The 22,277-nt window shown below is 39.2% G+C and overlaps 1 protein-coding gene across 1 annotated transcript in view; it reads left to right on the top strand.

Moving 5' to 3' along the window:
- The window catches only part of LOC128982194 (exonuclease mut-7 homolog), a 65,873-nt gene extending 43,596 nt beyond the window's left edge, over window positions 1-22,277 (top strand). Inside the window, exons 15-17 of the mRNA XM_054401258.1 lie at window positions 18,437-18,565; window positions 19,490-19,786; window positions 21,181-22,277. Coding sequence (XP_054257233.1) covers window positions 18,437-18,565; window positions 19,490-19,786; window positions 21,181-21,315 — 561 coding nt within the window. The 3' untranslated portion in view covers window positions 21,316-22,277. The remainder of the gene's footprint in view (window positions 1-18,436; window positions 18,566-19,489; window positions 19,787-21,180) is intronic.

Below are 22,277 nucleotides of genomic sequence, written 5' to 3' on the forward strand. Positions count from 1 at the left end.
TCATTACTGATTACAGCATTTTTATCTGAAGCGGAGCGCAGAAGCACCAACTCCTGTTTGTTATTTACAATTACACGTCTGTAGTCCTCAGCAAAACCGAGTAAAAGACGTAGTGGAACGGAAAATGAAAACTCTTTGGACTGTAATTTCTCGCCAGGGCCTAACCAGCAGGCATTCTTCAACATATTCACCTCATGGGGTCTGATCGAAAGAACATTTTTCATAGTTGTTGTAATACCGACATTCTTTGTCCTATCCACTTCAATACCCGCAATCTCATAGCGTATTTCATCAAAGAAAAACGCCACCGCGTTATTCACGAAATGCCACGGCGCCTCTGTTCTATCAGTTTTTGTACTTTTAACCGTACCCTTAACGAGCAATGTACTCTCAAACGGTGCTGTAATAATATCCTGTTGACTGATCGGTATTCGGATCTCATCGTTATTTTTAAACGTGGACGACGCGTATGGCTTGTGAGTGTGAAACTCCATGCCGGTGATGGCATCACTGTACTCTGCCTTTGTGTTTATATCCAACATTTTCAACCTTAAATCCAAGAGACCGCAAAAACTTAACACTCGACGATGTTAACCGTACAACGTCTTTTGGCCTACTGATGTTTGGAACAGGTAATATGTCCCTAAATACCAGTCCCATTGTTCTTTTTTCTAACGTGTAACCTAACAGACAATCTTTCGTTTCTGAGATTAATCAAGTTGCCGTCTTGATCGCGCAGAGATATCGACACGTTGTTGACACTTGAAACGTTCACTGGTAAGTAAATTATTGTGTTAGGTATCTCGACTATTTTATACCCTGGACCTACATTTGGGTAAAATTCGTGCACCGTATGACTTTCTCTACCGTTATCAAACGATCCACGAACAATATTACACTCGACACGAATAACATCAACTTTCATTATGTTGACTGTAGTATCGGATACATGTGTTTTCCCAGCTTCAAGGACTCTATTGGAGAAGCCTAGCAAGGATCCGATTGAATCGCCTTTAGTAAAATCAACACTCTGTGAGCAGAAAATTTCCGAACGTAAGGTGCTGTTGTTAGCTGTGAGCTTAAATTCCACATCCTTTCCCAGTTTCGCCTTTAAAGTAGACTCTATATTTTCCACTTCATATGCCCCTTCATCAATACTGACAACTCCCGCTTTACCATAGTAAAACCTGTTATTTATTCCAGATTCAATGTTGGGGATTGAATGAAAAGTCATTAAATCCACAAGTCCAATCTCCCACTCACCATCGCTCATGTCAACAGGTGGAAAGTATTCATTTGTAATATACGATCCACGACCGCTTAAGCTAAACATTTTTGCAGAGAAACTCTAGACACAAATGCCCGCAAACAACTGAATCAAATGATTGCACTCTACGATAATTATAGAAGACTTCACAGTTGGCAAAGTACTGCAACAGTTCTAGCGGAGGTTTTAAGTTGCCAAAACTATCAAAATAATGCACCCGACTACCCTCTTTTCTATAGCACACCCAATGTGTGCCTTCACCCACTGCCGAATCTAAGTTTACAATAGCAGTCTCATTTAAGTTAGGTCGAACAGGTAGAGTGTCTCTCATATACACTCCGCGAAAATGAGGGATTTTCAGTAATTTCGCGTAGTATTTCAAGTCGTAATTTGTCAACGGTCTTAGCGGGATCCACGTTTTTTTTTCCTCGTATTCCGCTTTTTACGTTTAACTCCATCCCCTCTAGGGTAGGGACGTAGATACAATCCTCTACCTCCAGGTGTCTTTTTCTTAACTCTACGAGTCGATTGCTTCTTCTTCCTCTTTCCACCACCAAACTTTGCCTTTGTCTTCATCGCTGTAGTTACTGCCCAGGCAGCCGCCTTTTCTCCTACAGACGCGTCTGATGATTTAAATCTACGCCAAGCGCGTTCTGCTAGCTCCTTATCTGCCTGTTGTCTGTGCGCGTTATCTTTGTACCTCGAATATGCGATATCGTGCACCTTACACGCTTCGTCTAAACCGTTAATACCTCTATCACCTCTGGCTAGTCTCTTTTTTAACCTTGTTCCAGGTCCACAATAATTATAACCCGGCAGGTGAGCTTCAAAAGGTAAAAGGTCCACAGCTTTGTTAACAATAGAAGATATAAGACCTTCTCCGACGACGGCTCTTTTGCGTCTGACCGATGTTATCCTCTTCCCAACCATTTTAATACTGATTGGAATGAGATATTTTAACTTGTCTTAAAAAGGTCGTCCCAGGTTGCTGTCTCGTGAACAACCTGCCCCCTCCATTCGTCATATGAGGTTAGACTCACGCGTTTCGTCTGATTCATCTGTTTATACAGTGAATAGGCTAATTCCGCGATAATTTCTTTGACGTACTGCTTGTTTACAGCATCGCTCAATGCTTGTGGTTTACTAACATTCGCTATTCGCCTACCCTTAACATCCCAGGATTTATCATTATTAGGTAAAATTGAATTACGTTGAAGATATTGTAGGGTAATCGCATCATGAGCACTTGATGGATCAGCGACATGACCTAAACGTTTATCCTTAAAGTTCCATGCTAATGAGCCTTGTAAAGGTACACGGTTGTCCATGTACAATTTATTTACAGCATCTCCCGCTCTACTAGGAGGTGCCAAGTTTTGGATAACCGTATTTTTTACATCAAAAGCCCCATCTTTATTTTTAACTAAGGCTGTGCTGTTTAGACACTGAAGATTTACCGCATCCGCGTCTTTTACCGGCAGTGCTACGTTCCGAATAACTGCATTTTTTGCATCAAACTCTCTCTGTACACTTTCTCGTGTTATAGCGTTTTCTTTAAGAAACAATAGATTAACTCCGTCTCTATCAGCTTTCGGCTCTGCAACGTCTTGCAACCGGTAATGGTGTATTGAGTATGCTTTTGCATCAGTCAATTTAAGCGGCGTATGAAAATCCATATACTGCTTAGACACAGCATCATTAATACTAACAGGGTCAGCTATATTGCACACACGGGTGTTTTGAGCATCAAAATGACCACTTTGCCTTGTCATACAGTTTAAAAGTGATTCCGCGTGGGTTCTAAAATTAATCACATCAAAATTGTCCTTTGGATTTTCGACATTACACAAACGTTTACCCTGCATATCATAGTTACCATCTTGAGTCAGTGCAAAGCCCTCGCCCTTTGGCCCGACAAGAGCCTTTTCCTTTTTCTCGTAACGTCCGAACTTGTCTACACCCATTGTAAAAGTGATTTGTATCTACTATTGCCCGCCCCTTTTATAAACCCAGCTTCACGTAGCTCCTCCACAATATTAAGGATTTCATTACTATGAGACGTGTTTCCAGACTCAGTTGACGCGGTTAGTAGTTTCATTCTGCTTACAAGTTCATTAGGGTCGTCCCAGTGAACAATATCCCGAGATGTAGCAGTCTTCCAAGTCATGCCCCGGCCCTGTTTAGCGGGAAATAATTTTCTAATGACGTGTTTGTATTTCAAACTATTATCCCTTCTTATTTGCTTGTAAAAGCTGTATTGTTTTTTGTGCGCGTTTGTTGCTACTAATATATTCTTGTATGTCTGTAGGTCTTCACTATTGTATAGATCCTCATCGGGTAGTCGTTTGAACAACAATTCGTATAAGCCGACTGTAGGTTGATATTTTGTATTATTTATAACCAATGACCCGTCGCTGTCAAATTCTAATTCTTTATCACCAATCATTAACTTATTGCCGTCACTATTGTAACGGGGACCATAATCATGATCAATTATTCGAGACTTTCCGCCGGCATCTGCCATGAGTAGTTTCATATATTTCCGCGTCAACGGGTTTTCAAAATGTTCGTCGACATATCGGGAAGCCGTTTCCAAGCCTACAGGTGAAGACACAACATCATGCAACCGGTTCGGTGTCGAAACGCCAGTAGGTTTAAACGATTGGTTAAAGTAATTATCATCATCGTCCCCACTGACATAATCCATTGCTTCTTCTCCTTCTTCTTCTTCTTCCCCTTTGACAGCAGTCATTTGTTCAGCTTTTATTTGAGGCTCAGTTTTTTTCAATTCTCTGATAATCGGTCTATACTGCTGCTCTAGTAATCTTTCATTTTCAACATTACCATCTTTAAATCGTCGAAACTTACGTCTTACCGCCTCTTCTAGTTCGGCAATTTTCGACACAAGGTCTTTATTCTTCCGACTCATCTTTGCTACTGAACTATCAACCAACAACAACAACACATTTATGGCAGCTCAACCTGCCTGAAAAACATTGCGCGTCTCTTGTGTTTACGCAAATAACGCACCACGTCCTTTAACGAGATACCGGATGCTATATTGATACCTCTGTAGTACCTCTTAGTGTGTGCATCAAATAGTGGTATATTGTATCGTGTTGACCAACTTCGAAAAACAAAAGTCCTTTTCCACCCTCCTCTCCATTGTGGTATTTCAGCCACAGTGTATCTATCATCACTGTTATCCATATATTTTTGTAAAAGACTCATTGGCCGTTGAGCCTGATTGTGGTGTAATAGAAATGAATTTACGAGCCAAAACTCGCTAGGATTTGCGCCTGTAAATTCTCGCCACTGATCAAATAGTGCTCTATTAGTTATTGTATAAACACCGTCACTACTAAGACTTATACCAAAATGGTCGCAATAGAGTGGTAAAGTTGGCAATGCCGCTTTCAAAAAATCTGTAGTAAAAAGTCCTTGGCACAGGTTGTTTGCTGCTGCATAGCGCTTACCCCGAACCCCAGGAGGTAATCCTGGAGGCACTGGACCGTATGCTACATTATAACTAATGTCAATATGACATTTAGAAGCTAATGCCGTCTTATATATTGTTACGGGGGATCTTATTGGTAGTGTACGCTCAGTTAATACTATGCAACGAGCGGCGTAAGGGATTTTACACCCATATTCAAGCATTCTCAGATAAATCTGTGTAAAGTTTATGCCGCCATGCCGGTCTCGCAGAGGTAGGACCTTTCCAAAAATATCTGGAAACGGTCTGAATCGCGATAACATATTATGAGATTCGCGTACAGTACAGTTTGTCATATCTTCGTGGTAGATAACAAGCTCTAGTGGTACCTTTTTTTCTTCGCATTTTGCTAAAAACTTAATCCACAGTTCACGGTTGTAGGTGCGTTCACTAGCAGATATCATAAGTAAAATTACAGGAGGCAGTGTGGCGCTTTGTTTTGCAGCTTTATGTCGCCAGCACCGTCGGTTATAAGGATGACCATGACGCCCCTTTCTGCTGCAATAATTACCGCAAAACTTTCTCCTATCTGAATAGTAAAAATTGCAGAGATTTGATTTAACATTATGAAGTTTTGTGTCGTAACCTCTAAGATCGTTGTACGTATAGATGTTTACCATTGTAGTTCAACTATAAAACTAATGTGTACTGTACAAAGCATAGCACTTTTACATAACACATACCCCCCACCGCTATCACAAATCCTCTACAAAAAAGTCAAATTTCAATCTGTACCTCCCTTTGTTAATATCACGAGTCTTATCTATTACCAAAAACCCATGATTTTCCTTCCACGCTTGAGCACACAACCCTCTGAACTTATCAAAGCTCATATCAGTGTTAACATGATCAGTGTATACATGTCTTAGATTCATATCATCCTGCCTGAATAGTATAATAAAGTTACAGTTGTCTCTCACCAACTGTTTAGGAATCTTACTGTACGACTGACCAAGATAGAATACATCAATATTCCTATGTCTACCCATTGAAAAATAGGACCGGATGTTGTTGTGCTTTTCACATGATATATCGTCAAATATCATAACTGAATTCGGCTTAGCTTCGCTTGGGTCGACAATTTGTTCATTGTCATTGAATGCAAAGTATCCGACTTCTTTGGGTAAAGCTGACGAAAGAAATTTGTATTTCGGCTGATAGAGGGATTTTGAAAACACGTAGATATTTTCAAATACTACACCATTTGGATCGAATATAAGATTGAATAACACGTTCGTTTTTCCCGCATTTGAAGGACCTGATATAATACAACGTACTGCTTCCGGCAAAAGGGGCCCATTTTTATTAATAGATGAGCTCATACCGGTACCAAAATATTCATCAAAATTCCGGACAGAAATATGAGATCCTTGCTCAGCTAGTCTCATTGTGACACTGAAACTTTTCCTCTCCTGCTTGAACTTTAAATAACACCTCACCGAGGGATAGCTCTAAATAAGAATATCGCTTTTGTTAACCCATGTGTCGTCTTTACCATCAAAACCCAACCAGCGAACTAGCACTTTATCCCCTTTACGTTTTATTACTTTCTCCACAAGATATACATCCCCAGTCTTAGATATACTCAGCTCAGCCTCATAAAATCCGCCCTTAAGGATTTCCTCTTTAGAATCTTGTAAGATATAAGTAACCGGGCGGGTTGGCTTTATTGCATATATTTTAAATACTTCGTTTGTCCAGTTAGGCATATATCCTTTAGTGAATACCCGCTTGTATTTGCTAATTCTCACAGAATCGCCGACAGAAAACTTTGGTTTGGCAGCAGCAGCAGCCGTGGCACTTTTATGACTACTATTTATTCGCGATAAAATTGCTTTAACATGTTTTTGCCTCACGTCCTTGGGTTTCATTCCTATAGTTCTATGTTTTGAATTGTTATATTGATCAACGAGCTTCTGCAGAATAGATACCCACTCATAGCTCCCCTTTGCTGTAAATAACGTCCACATTTTTTGTTTTATTGTCCTGTTGAACCTCTCAACAATGCTGGCCTTGAGATGTGAAAATGTCGCATAATGATTAATTTTAAACCTGCTGACTAACGCTTTAACATCCTTGTTGAACCATTCTTTACCCTCGTCGGTTTGTAGATGTTTCATTTTATGTTTTAATAATATCGGCTCTAGCACTTTAGCTACTTCAACACCTGTCTTGCCTTTAAGCGGGATCGCAAAAGCAAATTTAGTGAAACAATTAATCATAGTTAGTATATAACGATAACCTTTATTGTATTTTGCATACGGTTGCATCTCAACTAAATCCGCCTGATAGAGATCATTAATACCTTTAAGAGTCACTCTACGTCTTGGATAATTTCGGCGAGCGGGTTTGTGCAGCTCTTGAGCTATTACTCTCCTGATGTCCATTTTGAAATGACATTTAATTTCGCGTTACAGACTACTTTATTTAGAGCGCTACAAAAAGGGGAGAGCATCTGTGTCGCAGTTGCGAGATGGGCTTCAATTTGTTCTGTTGTGTTGTTATATCTCTTCCGCCGCGGTCACCGCCTATAGTTAGAGCCGCTCGATCGTACAGAAAACCGAAACCTGACAACGAGGTCACTAGTACAATACACCATTACGAGGCTGTAGGGCCTGCACAGCGGCCACTACCGCCACTACCGCGACAATAGGTGAGTTTATTTTCTCTAAAAAAGGATGTCATAGCCCCTCCACCGCTATGATACGTGAAGGCCTTCCACAATCATTATAGTTGCCTCCTCCGTGCGGTATATTTTGTATACGCGGTGACCATGTGGTGACCGAGCACCTCATTAAAGACTTACTATTATGTTGTCTCAGTAGGTGACAACCTCAGTTACACTTGTCGCGTCAGGATCTATATTTAGACTCCCCACTACTATCTCAGTAGGAGATGCTTCACACCATATGTGAACGTGGGAACAGTGTGTAGTATCATGTTAGCTCTACTATTATATATACATAGTGTTTGTAAATCTGCTCTTGTGACTTTAATTGGAAAAGATAATCAGTGTGAAAAATATTACGGGCCACGTGTTTGTGTTGTTCATCCCACCATAAGAGAACGATCGAACTCTTCTGGTAGTGCTAGTACTCTATGGAACTTTGGAGGACCTGCTGAGTGGTCAAGTGAAGAGGAGGGGGAAGACTCTTCAGAAGAGGAATTTATTTGGAGATTACAAGGTGGAGGAGGCTGGAATGGATGGCGAGATTATTAGCAAGATGATGATGATTGATTTGGTGAGTGATGTTTCTTAAAACCGTACGGTAAAGTATCATAGTCCCCATCTCGTTTACGCTTAGGCCCCGTAATCTTAAAACGTTTCGTTTCCCAAACAGTCAGCACGTCCTTACATTTAGTTCGCCTAATTCTCATCTCTGTAACCTCATGCATCGGATTTTCACTTGCTGACAAGACCATTTCTTTGAGTTTTTGAAAATTTAAACTTTCGCTAGCTTTTAGGTTCAGAGTCAGTCCTTTGATTTTACAAACAGAAACAAGATTAGGTCTAACGCCTTTATTAGTATACACAACATAGGCATACGTCTTAGGACCTCCAGAGACAAAAGCAATAATAAATGAACCTGGTCCGTAGTCAGTCAGCTCATCAGTCATCTCACCTAAATAGTCACCAGTAGGTACTTTATGTAGATTATCGCTTAAAAGATATACAACACTGTCTGTGTCGTAGTAGATTACCTGTGCTCCTAAGGCCTTAAGATGCTCGTACAGCTTCAACCGTGCTTGCGCTGTCGTGTATGCCGCTATAGCCACATTCACCCTACGCAAAGAACCACCCACCTCCTCTATATTTTGCCAATTTACCAACAATGTATCTTGATTGATTTCCTGAATAGTATTTACCTGAACAGCAGGGTTAATTAACATATTGAACAGAGTCTCAGGATCTCGCACAATAGTAGCCTTTGTCTGATTTTCTCTCTCCCCAAATTTTCCCCAAAAGCTGTTCAACATTAATTTTGCTAGTGATCGGAGACCGCCGTTCTTTTCAATTTTCAAAGGATCCAAACTGATTCCTTCATGGTCAAGGTACTGCCTTATATATCTATTTTTGTCCTCGTCAGTTTGACACCATTCTGGATATCCTGATGCTTCTTGTTTCATTTTCAGAAATTTATTAATAAACTCTGTAAATAGGCCTCCTTTTTCAAAAGTTGCAACACCATATTCCCAGAGTTCATAGTACTGTAGAATATTATATCCGTTCTCTACTGCTACGCGGATCTCATCCATTACCCATGTTCCTACCAAGGCTCTTTCGTCATCAGAGTGATGACAGGTATCCTGGTTTGTCTCCTCACCACATTTTCTGCAAAGTACAAACATAAGCTTCCCATGCATTCTTGAAGGAAGAACCGGGTGATATAGATCTACTGGAGGAAGGATTTTACATTTCAACAAACCCTCTACAGACAATCCTCTTCCCCGGCATTCTGCATCTCCAACATATACCGTCGGATGGCCTACAGGGTACTTTCCATACTTACACACATATGGGTACAGCGAACAAACATCTACATATTTTATTTCCTCACCAGACTCACACTCATGATAGGTTTTTGTGTTTCCTGTACGGCCACCATAAAACGCGTCTCTTGGAATCAACGGTACATTGTTTAAAACCGGGTGGTTCTCCAAATAACTAAGATTCTCTTGTTTCTTTAACACAAGAAAATCACACTCCCACATCTCTATCACTTCATATAAAGTGTTGGCTAATCTGTCCATTTTCTCTTTTGTCTTTTGGTATCTATTGTTAAGCGTGTCAGATGGGTCATCCTGGAGGCGCTCGTCACGTTTGAAAGGAAAGCATTTTTTGCAGCCGTGAAAGTAGCACCCGTGGAACTCATAAATACGCTCTCCATCAAACCCATCAACTTTATAGCCATCTATAACTGTCTCTCTCTCCCTACCAGCATGCTGTATTCGTACATTTCTTTGCATCTCCTCGTAGACTAACCACTGGAGAGCTATAGATGATTGAGTGTCACCCATCCTATAGCCTTGCTTAGGAATCAGTCCTATTGTATTTGGTTTGAGAAAATTTCTCCTAAACGCAAGATTACAAGCACTTGCTATTGTCACAGCTTCTAAAAACGGGTCTACATTGCACTCGGTCAATAGTAGGTTCCTAAATTTAATGCAGGCCTGTGCAAGAATGTCAACATCAGAAATACAGTATTCCACCAGTTCTTTTTGAAAATCAAATGTATAATTACTGTTTACCTGCTCATCATACCATCTCTGAAAGTCCTCATGCGTCTTTTCAAACATTGTATCAGAGCAGAAATATTCTCGAGGTGGCATTGGTCCTTTGTAGCTCTGGTTTGCTAAGCTATTAAAGAGGTGGGGAAAGTAACCTTTCTTCTTCTCAGGTGGCAAATCAAAAGCTTTTGGAAGGGCTGACAGAGGCATTGGAAAATAGTTAAGGGAATCAATGAAGCGCAAATTATCAAACTTCATTAGAACAATCTTAGATCCGCGCATAATCAGTTCAGGAGTGAATTTTGTATTTTCTAATACATATTTAAGAACAAATTGAAAATCAAAGCCCTGACCATTGTGTGCAATCACACATACATCTTTATAATGTCTCCTTAGAGCCAATACGTAGTCCATAAAGCCGTGGACAGGGTCATCTAAAAATATGCGGGTCCTAGCTTCACATTCTTCACAAGGCGGCTCATTAATACATTTATGGCAGAACCGTTGAGAGACACAAAGGTTGACTCTATGAACCTTTTTATCACGCTCAAACTCTGATAGGCATTCGTCCTGTCTTGTCTCAAAATCAAAGAATATGTAGAGAAAATCTGATGTTTTTGGTTTTCTAGTATCTACTTGCATATAACACTTGTGGTTCGCCTCTTTAAAGTCCATACATATTTGACACCAAACCTCACCACAAACATGAGGAGCTTTCCTCTTACTCAACCAAATCAGTTTGGTACACTCTTGACATTTATAAACTGATTTACATATACTGTTCTGATGAGCTGTAAAACAGAGCTGATTTTTAAAGTGTCTATTACACTTCGGACAAAGTATACCATTATATTCTATCTTACATGGCGGAGATGTTATCATACAAGCTGAACAAATAGTTTCACAATGATGATCACCAGCTGTGTTATACGGGACGTGACAGCCTTCACAATAGTAATTACAAGCAAAAGCACCGGTCAGATTGGTAATCACATTATAGTGACCCTCATGAAACATAAGGTTAATTTTATACTTGGCATTCTCCGGATCACCTGAGTAATACACTTCACGCCCCTTTCTGTCATAATTGTATACGGTTATTTGATACTTTTTCAAATGAGATTGGAATTTTTCTAATTCTGTCACACCCGCTCCTTCTGTAGGAATATCTATTTGTGTTTTATCCAACAACTTTCTAGCTTTAAGGTCCTGACGCCGCCCCTTATTTGCCCTAATCAATGTCCATTCAGGGTCTTTTTTCGCGTGAGCCTTTGCTACTACCAAAGCTCGTGGAAGGCACAGATTATCTTTATTTTTAATTACCACTATTGATTTTCTTGATCGACACTCCTCGTCAAAACTATTAAAAAACCCTGGTCGTCTACGTCCACTGCCTACAGGTAAATTAACACGGGTACAGGTGATTTTAAACGTGTCACTAGATTTAATTATGTCGGTATTACTTTGAATTATTCCCCCAAATATTTCCCACAGGATCTCTCCATTAACCTTATCAGCGGGTCTAAACGCTACGTACCCGGGCTCACTTTGTTTTAGATTCAAACTCTGCAGTGTAAACCCGAGCTGATCAGTATCAGACGCTTCAGATTTAACCTTATCAACCAATTCATTAAACCCATGCTTCAACCACTCAAGCTCATTTGTATCTTTAGGCGGATTATTAAATTTAAATGTAGTCCTAATACCATACAACCTGAATCTTTTAACATATGTCTCCTGTGTACTTAACACCTTAACAACTTCCATTTAGTTAAGTATCAAAACACATAGTGAAAAATAAACAGTATAATATAATAGTGTACTTAACACCTTATTAACTTTATTTAGTTAAGTATAGAAACACGTACTGGTCAGCGGCAGAATAGTATGATACGTTAAAATAATACAATACAACACAAGTTTTAATAAAACACTACTACCGGCATAACAGCGTAAAGAATAGAACAGTGAATTAAATGCTAAACTCACCTCAAGTCAGGGAAAGACACTGAACAAGACTGATTTCTTAAAATAAACTTCCATCCTTTTATAAGACAACAAGCGGAAGTAGGCCTTGGCCTCACACCAAATATGGCCTAGCATCAAAGTGACACACAATACGCATATCATGTCCTCGACATTATTAGCCAAAACATTTTAGTCACGATTGTGCTATTATGCCCTCGACATTGTTAGCCAAACATTTTAGCCAAAATTGTGCCAACAATATAACCTATTGCAACAATATAACAGGGTCGCATAACAATGCGACCATATATATTCCAATTACGCACCGCCGCGCGAGCACGTCCATAGCCTCTGTCGCCGCGCGATCACATCAAGCACGTCCGAGGTCGCACGTCGCCGCGCGATAACATCTAACCCAGAGACACGCATATTCACAGTAAAGCCTAGTCAACTTAAAGAATATCAAACAGTCACAGCAGCGTTCAACCATCAAATGGATATTACTCCACAACAGCACTGTGCCACTGATATATTCAGTTTGATACCAACACATATTAATATAACACACTATCTGTTAATTAGCATATTGGTTTAACCGAATACTGTTTTTAGTTCAGTTGTTTAAAACCCTCTGCAAAATAACAGTTAGAATACCCCTACAAACAATACATAAGATTTATTTACACTGAATTATATTAACCGAGCGGGGATTTTTGTGGGATATTTGCACAGGGATCCCGGTGCAGGGATTTATCCCGCTACCACCACGGAACCAAACTCGCAGGACCTAGTGGTGAAAATCAGAACTACACACACCACCCCCGGGGGGCGGCAATCACCTAGCGGCCAAAATCAGAACTCCGTCAATCTCTTACACCGCACAGCGAATTCCCACAGGATTTTTTTTTCCCCACCATAGACACGCGGGACACCTAGCGGCCAAAATCAAAACTCCGTCACCCCTCTGGTGGCCAAAATCAAAACCAAACACACCTAGCGGACAAAATCAGAACTCCATCACCCCTCCTCTGGTGGCCAAAATCAAAACCAGACACATTAGCTGCGGCGGCGGCGGCGGCGGCGGCTACCGCGGCTGCTATCGCCTCCATATACACCCTTACACTCTTGTCTTATTAACTACCGTTGTAGCCGAGTGGATAGCGTACTCGCCTCTCACCCAGGCGCCCCGGGTTCGAATCCTCAACCCGCCCAAACACTTTTTATCCTATACACACACACCTCCAAGTCTATTATACCACCTTACACTCTTATCCTATTAACTGCCGTTGTGGCCGAGTGGATAGCGTACTCGCCTCTCATCCAGTCGGACCGTGTTCGATCCCCCGAGCCGCCAAGTACTTTTTATCCCATGTCCAAATATGGAGCTCCCATAAGAGCCCATGTAAGTTCTATCTTCGCCCACATACTACTTTACACCTTTCTTTTTCAAGTAGTTCAATGGTCTACTGATTTCGGAGAAATTAGGTATGAACTTGGCATAAAAAGCAGCCATGCCGATAAATCGTTGTACACCCTTTAAATTGCGTGGTCGAGGAAAATTACTAATAACCTCAGCTTTAGTATCGTCCACATACAGTTTACCATCCTTTACTATGTGTGACAGGAAACGCATGCCCCTCTTTGCCAAGGTGACTTTGCTGGGTTTGATCGTAAGTCCGGCGGCTCTTAGACGTTCCAAAACCATTTTCAAGTCATTGTAATGGTCCTGTGGGTTTGCGCTATAAATGCAGAGGTCGTCGACAAAGTTTATTACACATTTAAATTTTAAGTCTCCTAGCATTTCGTCGACTATGCGTCCTAACACCTGGCTGCCGATTTTTATTCCTTGGGGACAAGTACGAGGCTGATATAAGGCATATCCTACATTGAAAGCGGCGTATTTCCTACTATCAGGGTGTAAGAGGCATTGGTAATAGCTATTGTTCAAATCAAGTGTAGTGAAATAACGAGCATCTTTAAAATAAGGAAAAACTTTATCTACTTCTGGTTGTGGGAAACTGTCCATTTCAATAAACTTATTTAATTCTTTATAATTGACTACCAATCTAAATTTCCCGGGTTCCTTTTTTGGTCTTAGGAAGGCGCTAGAACTGAACTCTGAAACACTTTTTTCTATTACCCCTTCATCTAGTAATTGTTGCACAGTATTTCTCATTATTACCATCTTATCTGGCTGGACGTGGTAAGGTCTTTGTCGGAATGGCACAATATCCTTACTAAAACAAATTTTGTAAGGCTCAGTCTTTGCTAAGCCGATTCTGTCTGTGACAACGTCGCTAAACTGTCGAAGCAGGTTTTCGAAGCTATTTCGTTCGATTTCCGTGAGCGGTGAGTCACCCAGATCGGGTTTATCACAAGTTGGGATCTCTCCTTCTCCTATCAAACAATATGATTTAATACTCTCCCTAAACTTAAACTCCGCTGTTGAATCACCTAAATTCACGGACATTCGCGCAAACTTCATAAAATCGTACCCCAAGATTAACTGTAACGGAAGTTGATTAACTACCCAGAAATTGTAGTCCCATGACAGATTATCTATCTTAAAATGAACTTTGACCTCCATCCGTACAGTTATCTTCTGACGGTTCGCGACCTCTACTGACTGATTAATTTTACTTGACTGTTTGATCAAATTCGCACTTTTCAACTTATTAAAAAGTGTTTTACTAATCAATGACCTACTACTGCCAGTGTCTATCAGCGATAGGCAATCTATATTGTTTCCAAACAATACCTTAATCAGCGGCAGTTTCGCGGATACATCTGTTGCTTGCATGCTTTTGTTGGGCGATAACTTTACAGTTCGACGTTGTGTGCCCTTGACAACGTCGGAATCTAGTTTAAAGAAACCCTACAGTTCCTAGCGATATGACCTTCACCTTGACAACGATAACATTTTACGATCCTTTCCCTGGGTCTATTACGTAGATCGTTTGACGACGTAGTTGGATTATGACGAGTTTGGTTTACAACCCTAGGCGACGAATTAATCAAAGGGCGTCGATTTGCATTACCAAAATATCTCTCTTCGGCACGCATTGAACTAGTGATTCTATTTGCGAATGATTTTAGCTCGAATAAGCTTTGCGGCATTTGACCGAACGAAAAATGACTTCGAACAGTTGGATTACATTTTGTCAAAGCAATCTCAATCACCTCGCCTTCTGACATTGACGATTTTAAAGCGAATGCGATAGATATGATGTGATCGACGTATTCTGAAAAAGTTTCATTCGGTTGTTGTGGTCGATCTAACTCAAACGATGCAATCTCTCGTCGCCTAATTGACGGAATAAATCTGTGTAATATCTCGTCGTGTAAGACATTCCAGCGTGCGTTACTTGATACTGCTTCTAAGAACAATTGGAACATTTGACCTTTGACCTTAGGGATAATAAGTTTAATGATCTCTGTATGACAATTCGGAGAAATATCAAATATTGGTTTGATGTTTTTGAGAAATGAAATTAATTCAAGTTCATCTGTGCCGTCGACTATGTTCAATTTATTAATTAATTCAATTACCACGATTTGATCAGTTTTGGAAAGTGATTGACTGACATTGTATGCGTGAGCGTGTACGTGTGTGTCATGGTGAGTGTATGTGAGAGGTCGAGTGTGTGGGTGTGGGTGTTGGGTATGGTCAGTGAGGGTGTGTTGCGACTGTACGGTGGCACTGGCCGGGGCAACAGTAGACAGAGAACCAGTCGCTACAGGAAATGACGCGCGTTGTTGTGCATTCGCTATCTCTCTCTCTCTCACACACTCGTTCGAAGGTTGAATATCCACATACGATGAGCTATTGGCATGACTGTTGTTTTGATTTATATTCGACGTACTTGATAGTATTTCAGTCAATTCGTGGTTGTTTAGGTCCATTAAACAACTATTAGAATTTTGTCTAATTGGCGATGGTTGGTCATCGTTTACGATCGGTAAACGACAATCGGAATTTTGTCTACTTGGCGACGGTTCGTCATCGTTCACGATCGGTAAACGACAATCGGAATTTTGTCTACCTAAATTAGCTCCATTGTCATTTGGTGGAACTATTTCATTGTTATGGTTGATCGTTGCATTTAAATCGATTAATTCCCCTAAATTTCTCCTTAACATACGGTCACGTCGGTCATTCGCAGTTGTATTATACCCAGGCCCAAATTGTTGGTGCATTTTTTTTTTCGCTAGGAAAATAATTCGATTTACGGTGATATATCTGACTTTAACAAAATGAATATTCCACGATGACAAAAACCAATTGACAATTAATTACAGCACAATACACAATGACGATGGCAATAACAATAGAATTTCTTATAATCTAAACAACTTCAGTGAATCGCACAGACACAAACAGTACCAAGAGATCACGCGATGATATCATTTATTTGTAAAGAAAAAAAAGAAAAGCTACTCTGACTTACTCTCATATATTTAAATATTATATTTAAATATATTTGCTCCTTGCAATGCTCTCAAATGAATTCTTTACAAATGTTGGTTGCCCCTGGGTTGGAAGAACTCTAGAAAATAAAAATATCAGACAGAGCTTTTTGGCAGTGGAAGCTTGATGTTATGAAAAAATATGTGTGGGCCCTGCAAAATATGAATATTCCCCAAAGGTCCTTAGGGGACGCCCCTGGCACTGTTTGTAGTTCTTCCAAAAAAGTAATACCTTTAATGAGATCAATTTACCAGTCTTAATTCTACACTGAATTTACCTGCTCACTACTACACTATTTACTAGTGTTGCACTTAAAAGGTGAATCTTTTGTAGTGGCTTCTGATTTACTGAATTACCTTTTGTTTATCAAATACTATTGCATATACTAGAACACCAAGGTTATTGAGAACTAAAAGTGAGTAACAATTGGAGTTTATTGCACAGAATTTAATAATACACTTATTTCAGTTTACAGTCGTTGTTGTATTCTTTCAAGTAAAAATGACCTTGAGATACACAATCAGTTGGAAATTTATTGAAACTGTTGAATGGATTTATCAAAGGGGAGGTATGGTGCGGTTTCACACCGATCTCAAAAGTATCAATGGAAGAGTGGTATTTAATCTAATGGTTGAGATGACCTGTACCAAGCAAATCCTTTCGTTGGCCAACGATTAAAAACGAAGGTCGTCTCGCAGTCCAACTGATTGAACAATATTGTATTCAATCGTAGTAATGTTTATCAGAATATTGCTTTATTATTTTATAGCTAATTTGGCACTTTGGTGGTTCATCTATGTTCAAACTGGCACAACTTCCAACAACACTTCCGTATCAATCGAACCAGCTACCTGCTCCCTTCTCTGATAATAATTTATTTCCCCCAAAAGATACTGACTGTGACACTCTTTAAAAGAATTGTACTATTTGCTCAACAATGAAAATTGACGACGACTCTGTGTAAAAATTCCAACACTATGAAAATCTTATTAAATAACTCTGAATTGCCCTATAAAAACATTTTCATCTAATTATTCTTAATACTATAGGATTATTACAGTCTAATTAATAAAGCGGATTGCTACAATATGAATGGATATTAAAATCAGTGATTTGAATTTGAACCAGTGAACATGTGCTTATTCTACATGAAATGACAAAACAAGACAGGAAAAATTTACAAAAGTGCGACTCACTGAAAACTAAATTTAACGAATAAATAACACAAATTACTTACAGTTTGGACGTCCACAAATATGACACAAATAAAGGGGAAGGGATTGGGAAATGTAACTAGCCGGTATTCTACAAGACGCGATCAATTGAACTCGTGAAACGAACGTGTAATTTTCAAATGGCGGAACTGCGTTGGCCGGTAACGAACTTTTTCACTTTCTGACAATGACACTGATACTAATTTCCAATCGCGGGGCAATTATATCCCTTAGGGATATAGGCTGTACGGTTTTAAGGAAAAATAAGATTGCCCGACCAAACGCCGCGAAATGAATTTAATTTCCACGAACGAAAAACAATTTTACCGAACTAGCTACGATGAGATTTGGATAGGAACTGGCACTGCTGGAAGCAAGTGACCATCCGGCTAGACCTTATCCCCTCTCCTACTTTAGTGCGTGGTGCATTCTGGTCTATACTGATCTATTGTTTAAACCAGCTGACTGTTCTTCGCGCTACCCTGTATTGATTTGTTGCCTTTTTACAACAAAATCGGTACAGAATTAACTTAAAAACTAATTAAACTTGTTACAGCTGTCTACTTGTAAACTACAGAAAAAAAGAGTGCATGGTGAATTGTGAAATCTTTGCTGAAATAAGACAGAAACATTGACTTGACACTCAAATGTCGCCAACATGAAACACGCATTATCTATGTGTCTTTTCTGCTCTTCAAAATGACATATAACCTTATTGGGTCAGTTGGCCATTTTACAGTTTTAGGCCTCCATTTTCAAGATTTCTCAGTTTATGACACTTATTTGTGTTTCAGCTGCACACACAAGTGCCTGAAGGAATGTGTTATCGAGTGATGAAGCAAACATCCAAAGAACAGATGGTGGAAGTTTTGAGGTTTTATAATGTTGTGGTGGCTAAAGAGGATATATTTAGTCGATGTCAGGTAAATGGAAAGTCTGATTTAGAAGTCATATGTTTCAAAAACAAGTTTTGAATTTTATTTGGATTGTCTGACAAAGAGTTATGTACTACAAATACTACTTGATTTGAAATCAATAGGTTTTACAAGTATGTTTTGTTAACATAAATGAATCTCAGGCTAATGAATTGTAGAATGAAGGGGAGGGCAGCTAGTTTACCGTATAAGAAATACAGGTAGGCCATAGAACTCACACAGCCATGGAACAAAATGATTCTCTGTTGTTTGAACAAAATAATCATTCAGTGTTTTCCCAAGTAGTTTAGATACTTTTCTGTGTAGCTCCAGTGTCTTAACTTGTAGAGATATTTAGAAGTAGAGCATTGTGTTTTGGGACATTGTCAACCACATGGCTTACCGCAAGATGGCTGACCGTGCTTCAGTTGTTACAATCTTGGTTGGATAGGCATGCTCCATCTGTTGGTCTTATGTGATCGTTGGGTCGATCTCATCATCCCAACCACTGACATGTCAATTATCCCTAAATAAGGATACATTGGTCAACAAACAGAAAACGGCCAAACAATATAACCTACACTATTATAATATCAAATGGTTAGTTGTGCAACAGTTTTGAACAGTAATAGGTCAAAATCGTGAGTAATTGTTTTATTTCTGATGTTTTATGAAGTAAAATTGGTTAGAGTTTGTGATTTATTTATTTTGGTAGCTTATAAATAAATAATACATTTATTATAAATATTTATTTTTTGAAGCAGTTTTAAAACTATATAATAAAATCTGTTTTCTAAGTTACAGCTGTATTATACATAACAATAAAACTGATGGGTTAATGTTGAGGCCTCAAAACCTCATATTTTAGTCAATCCTGTTACATATTTTTGTATTTAGAGATCTTTAGTGGCAATATTTATTATGTTTTTATAGCTATGTAATGGAGCAGATTTCAAGAAGCTGACCCCTCAGGAGTTGAGGAAAGCTATTGATTCAACTTACAGAACACACCGGCATGTTTCTGCTCACCAACTGGATATTGCTGACGATGACTACGATGATTACAATGACTTTGATGATGACAGCTGTTCAGATGATGATATACCAGGTCCAGTTACCCATGCCCCATCAGGGTATGTCACGTCACAGGCAGGAGCCAATCATACACCAGTCGAAGAGGATACCTTTTATGGCTACAACTGTGAGACGAGCACAGGAGCCCATATCAAGGTAAATAGGGCTACTGCTGGTATTTCTAATTTAATTTTACACTAGCTTAGAATTTTCACCTAATGCTCAAAAAGTCAAGGCTGGTCTCTTTTTTGTGTTTTATTTCTTTTAGCCTTTTCTTTATAGAACCATCAACACTCTACAGTTTATTAATCGGCCCCAGATCTTCCCTCTGCTCGTCAATGTCCAAAACGAGACCTGTTTGTAGTTGAAATTTATTAGCAGCATAGAACTCATCTACTCTAGTAGTCTATCTTGCACTGTCGCTGCTGTCATTCTACTGTGAGCCCTATAGTCTAAAATATCTTATGCAGTAGAACTACAAGCAACCGAATCTATCGAGACTGCAACACTTTCGCATAGTAAAAAATCCAGAAGATTGGATCTTCACCAAGACTCTGGGGGATGTTTTCAGAAAGTCATGTTTTGTCATGTATATGCAAAGATTTTGCGAAAAGAATTCACGCTTTTGCCGCCATTGTGTAGGAGGGTTATGATTTTCCTTGACCCGTAAAGACAATGATGATGTTTTCGTGACTGTGGGAGGTGATGATTTCTATAGCCTGCAGAAGATATTCAGGATGTTCCCACAATCATGGTAGACGATGATTTCTGACACAATCATGGTGTCTGCCTCTTTTAATAAATAAAGTTGGTGTAAATACCTGCTTCGTGGTAATCCTATTGTTGCTAGTGTCGCAACTAGTTTCGACTTTCTACAAAGTCATCTTCAGGCGAAGGCGTCAAGGATGTCAAAAGGTGGTCACTTCATATGAAGGTCGTCATTACACATAAAGTACATAAAAACACGAACATTAACACGAAAAAACGGCACATTTTACACGATTAAACGGTCAATGGTAACTGTTAAGGAATGATGTGACACGACCGGGATGGATTAATGCTTATTACCCTAGTTTTAGGTTTTAAAAAGTGTTTGGATAATCGACGGTCCAAATAGTAAGAGTTCAACTGGAATAGCCCCAAGGAAAGGACAGTTCCTGGTTTTAGACACCAAGTCTGTTTTTGCTGTCCATCCAAGTATCATCTGCTGACTTTAGCTGATTCACCCTCATGCACCACAGTTCAGTTTGTGGTCTTGAGTAGAGAGTCATTGACTCTCAACAATATGACATTACAACATTACATATCCTTCCTTCTATCAGGAGGGTTGACATTTGATTGCTCTCTGATTGGAACATTGAAAGCAGCTCTATCCCTCTCTGAAACCAGTATCTTATCTCTGGCAAAACCTTTATTCATGTTAGACATCTATAAAGCTCCTATTCCAATCTTAATTACATAGTAGTATTGTTGAAGGGAGGCTGTCAAAAAACTTATATTAGCTTGTCTCTTAATGTTTTAAGACTAACACGAACAATTTTTGTTTTCAGCACGAAAGCATACCCAAAGACAAGTTTGACAGTGTTCCGTTGTTCTACGTATGTGATAATTGTGGACATTGTTACTGGGATGGCAGTCACTTGGTGCGTATCCTGGACAACTTGCAACACATTGTCGCCAAGTAGACAATCTTGTGATACACATGTACAGTGGACCTCCTCCGGAACCTGACAAATAGTAGATGTAAGGACACTGCATTGTAGTATAACATTAAGGCATTTGAACATTTGTAAGGCATAGCACAACCTTCATTAAACACTGTACTGTTCTGTTCTTGTGAATAATACAAATAGATCATGCGACTTATAATACACCTAGAAAATAGGCTTTGCACATTTTTTCTTGTGAAGAAAAATCTAAATTGCAACAACTTTATTAAACCCTATGCCAAACTATAACTCAAAACTAATCTGGGGTGTTGCCTGCTATTGTTGTGAAGTACTCGATTGACTAAAATTTCTTCAGTCATGATGTTAGTTTTTATTTATGTCATGCCCGTTCCTTCTTTATAATTGTCAAAGGACAGGAGGACCTATTAAATGGTCATTTTAGATTCAGTTTTTGCAAGATTCTTTGCACATGGATTTAAGATTCATTAAGATACATAGGTTATATACAAATATTATGTGATGGTATGGTTTTGTAACTTATAAACTAAGTTATCGTAAAATAAAACATAGTTAATTGCTTTCACTCAATTGTTTTATATATCGCCGTAGATTTAAGTAATTTGGAAGACAAAAGTTTGGAGGGGTCCACTGTATCACCATTCTGATCTTCCACAAGATCTAATGTTCAATTAGTCTTTCTTCTATTAGATTTAATGGTATGGTATTGTGATTGTGTATTAAACTTGTATCAACTTTATCCTGTACGTGATATATAATAGGTATCTTATGTACCTACATAAAGTATCTTTTCCTACCTGAATATTTTTATATGTTATGTTTCAACAATGACAAGTTACCACAAGTTGGCCAAGTTATGTTTGTTGTTTTTTAATTTTGTACCGTTTTGTTTCAAATGCAAGAAGTGTTTTTTCCAACACTTGCTGGATTATAAGTTTAAATAAATGCTAGTTTTGACT

This window comes from Macrosteles quadrilineatus, unplaced genomic scaffold, assembly GCF_028750875.1.
Source record: "Macrosteles quadrilineatus isolate MER2022 unplaced genomic scaffold, UCM_ALF_1.0 Scaffold_164__1_contigs__length_239569, whole genome shotgun sequence".
Taxonomy (NCBI): Eukaryota; Metazoa; Arthropoda; class Insecta; order Hemiptera; family Cicadellidae; genus Macrosteles; species Macrosteles quadrilineatus.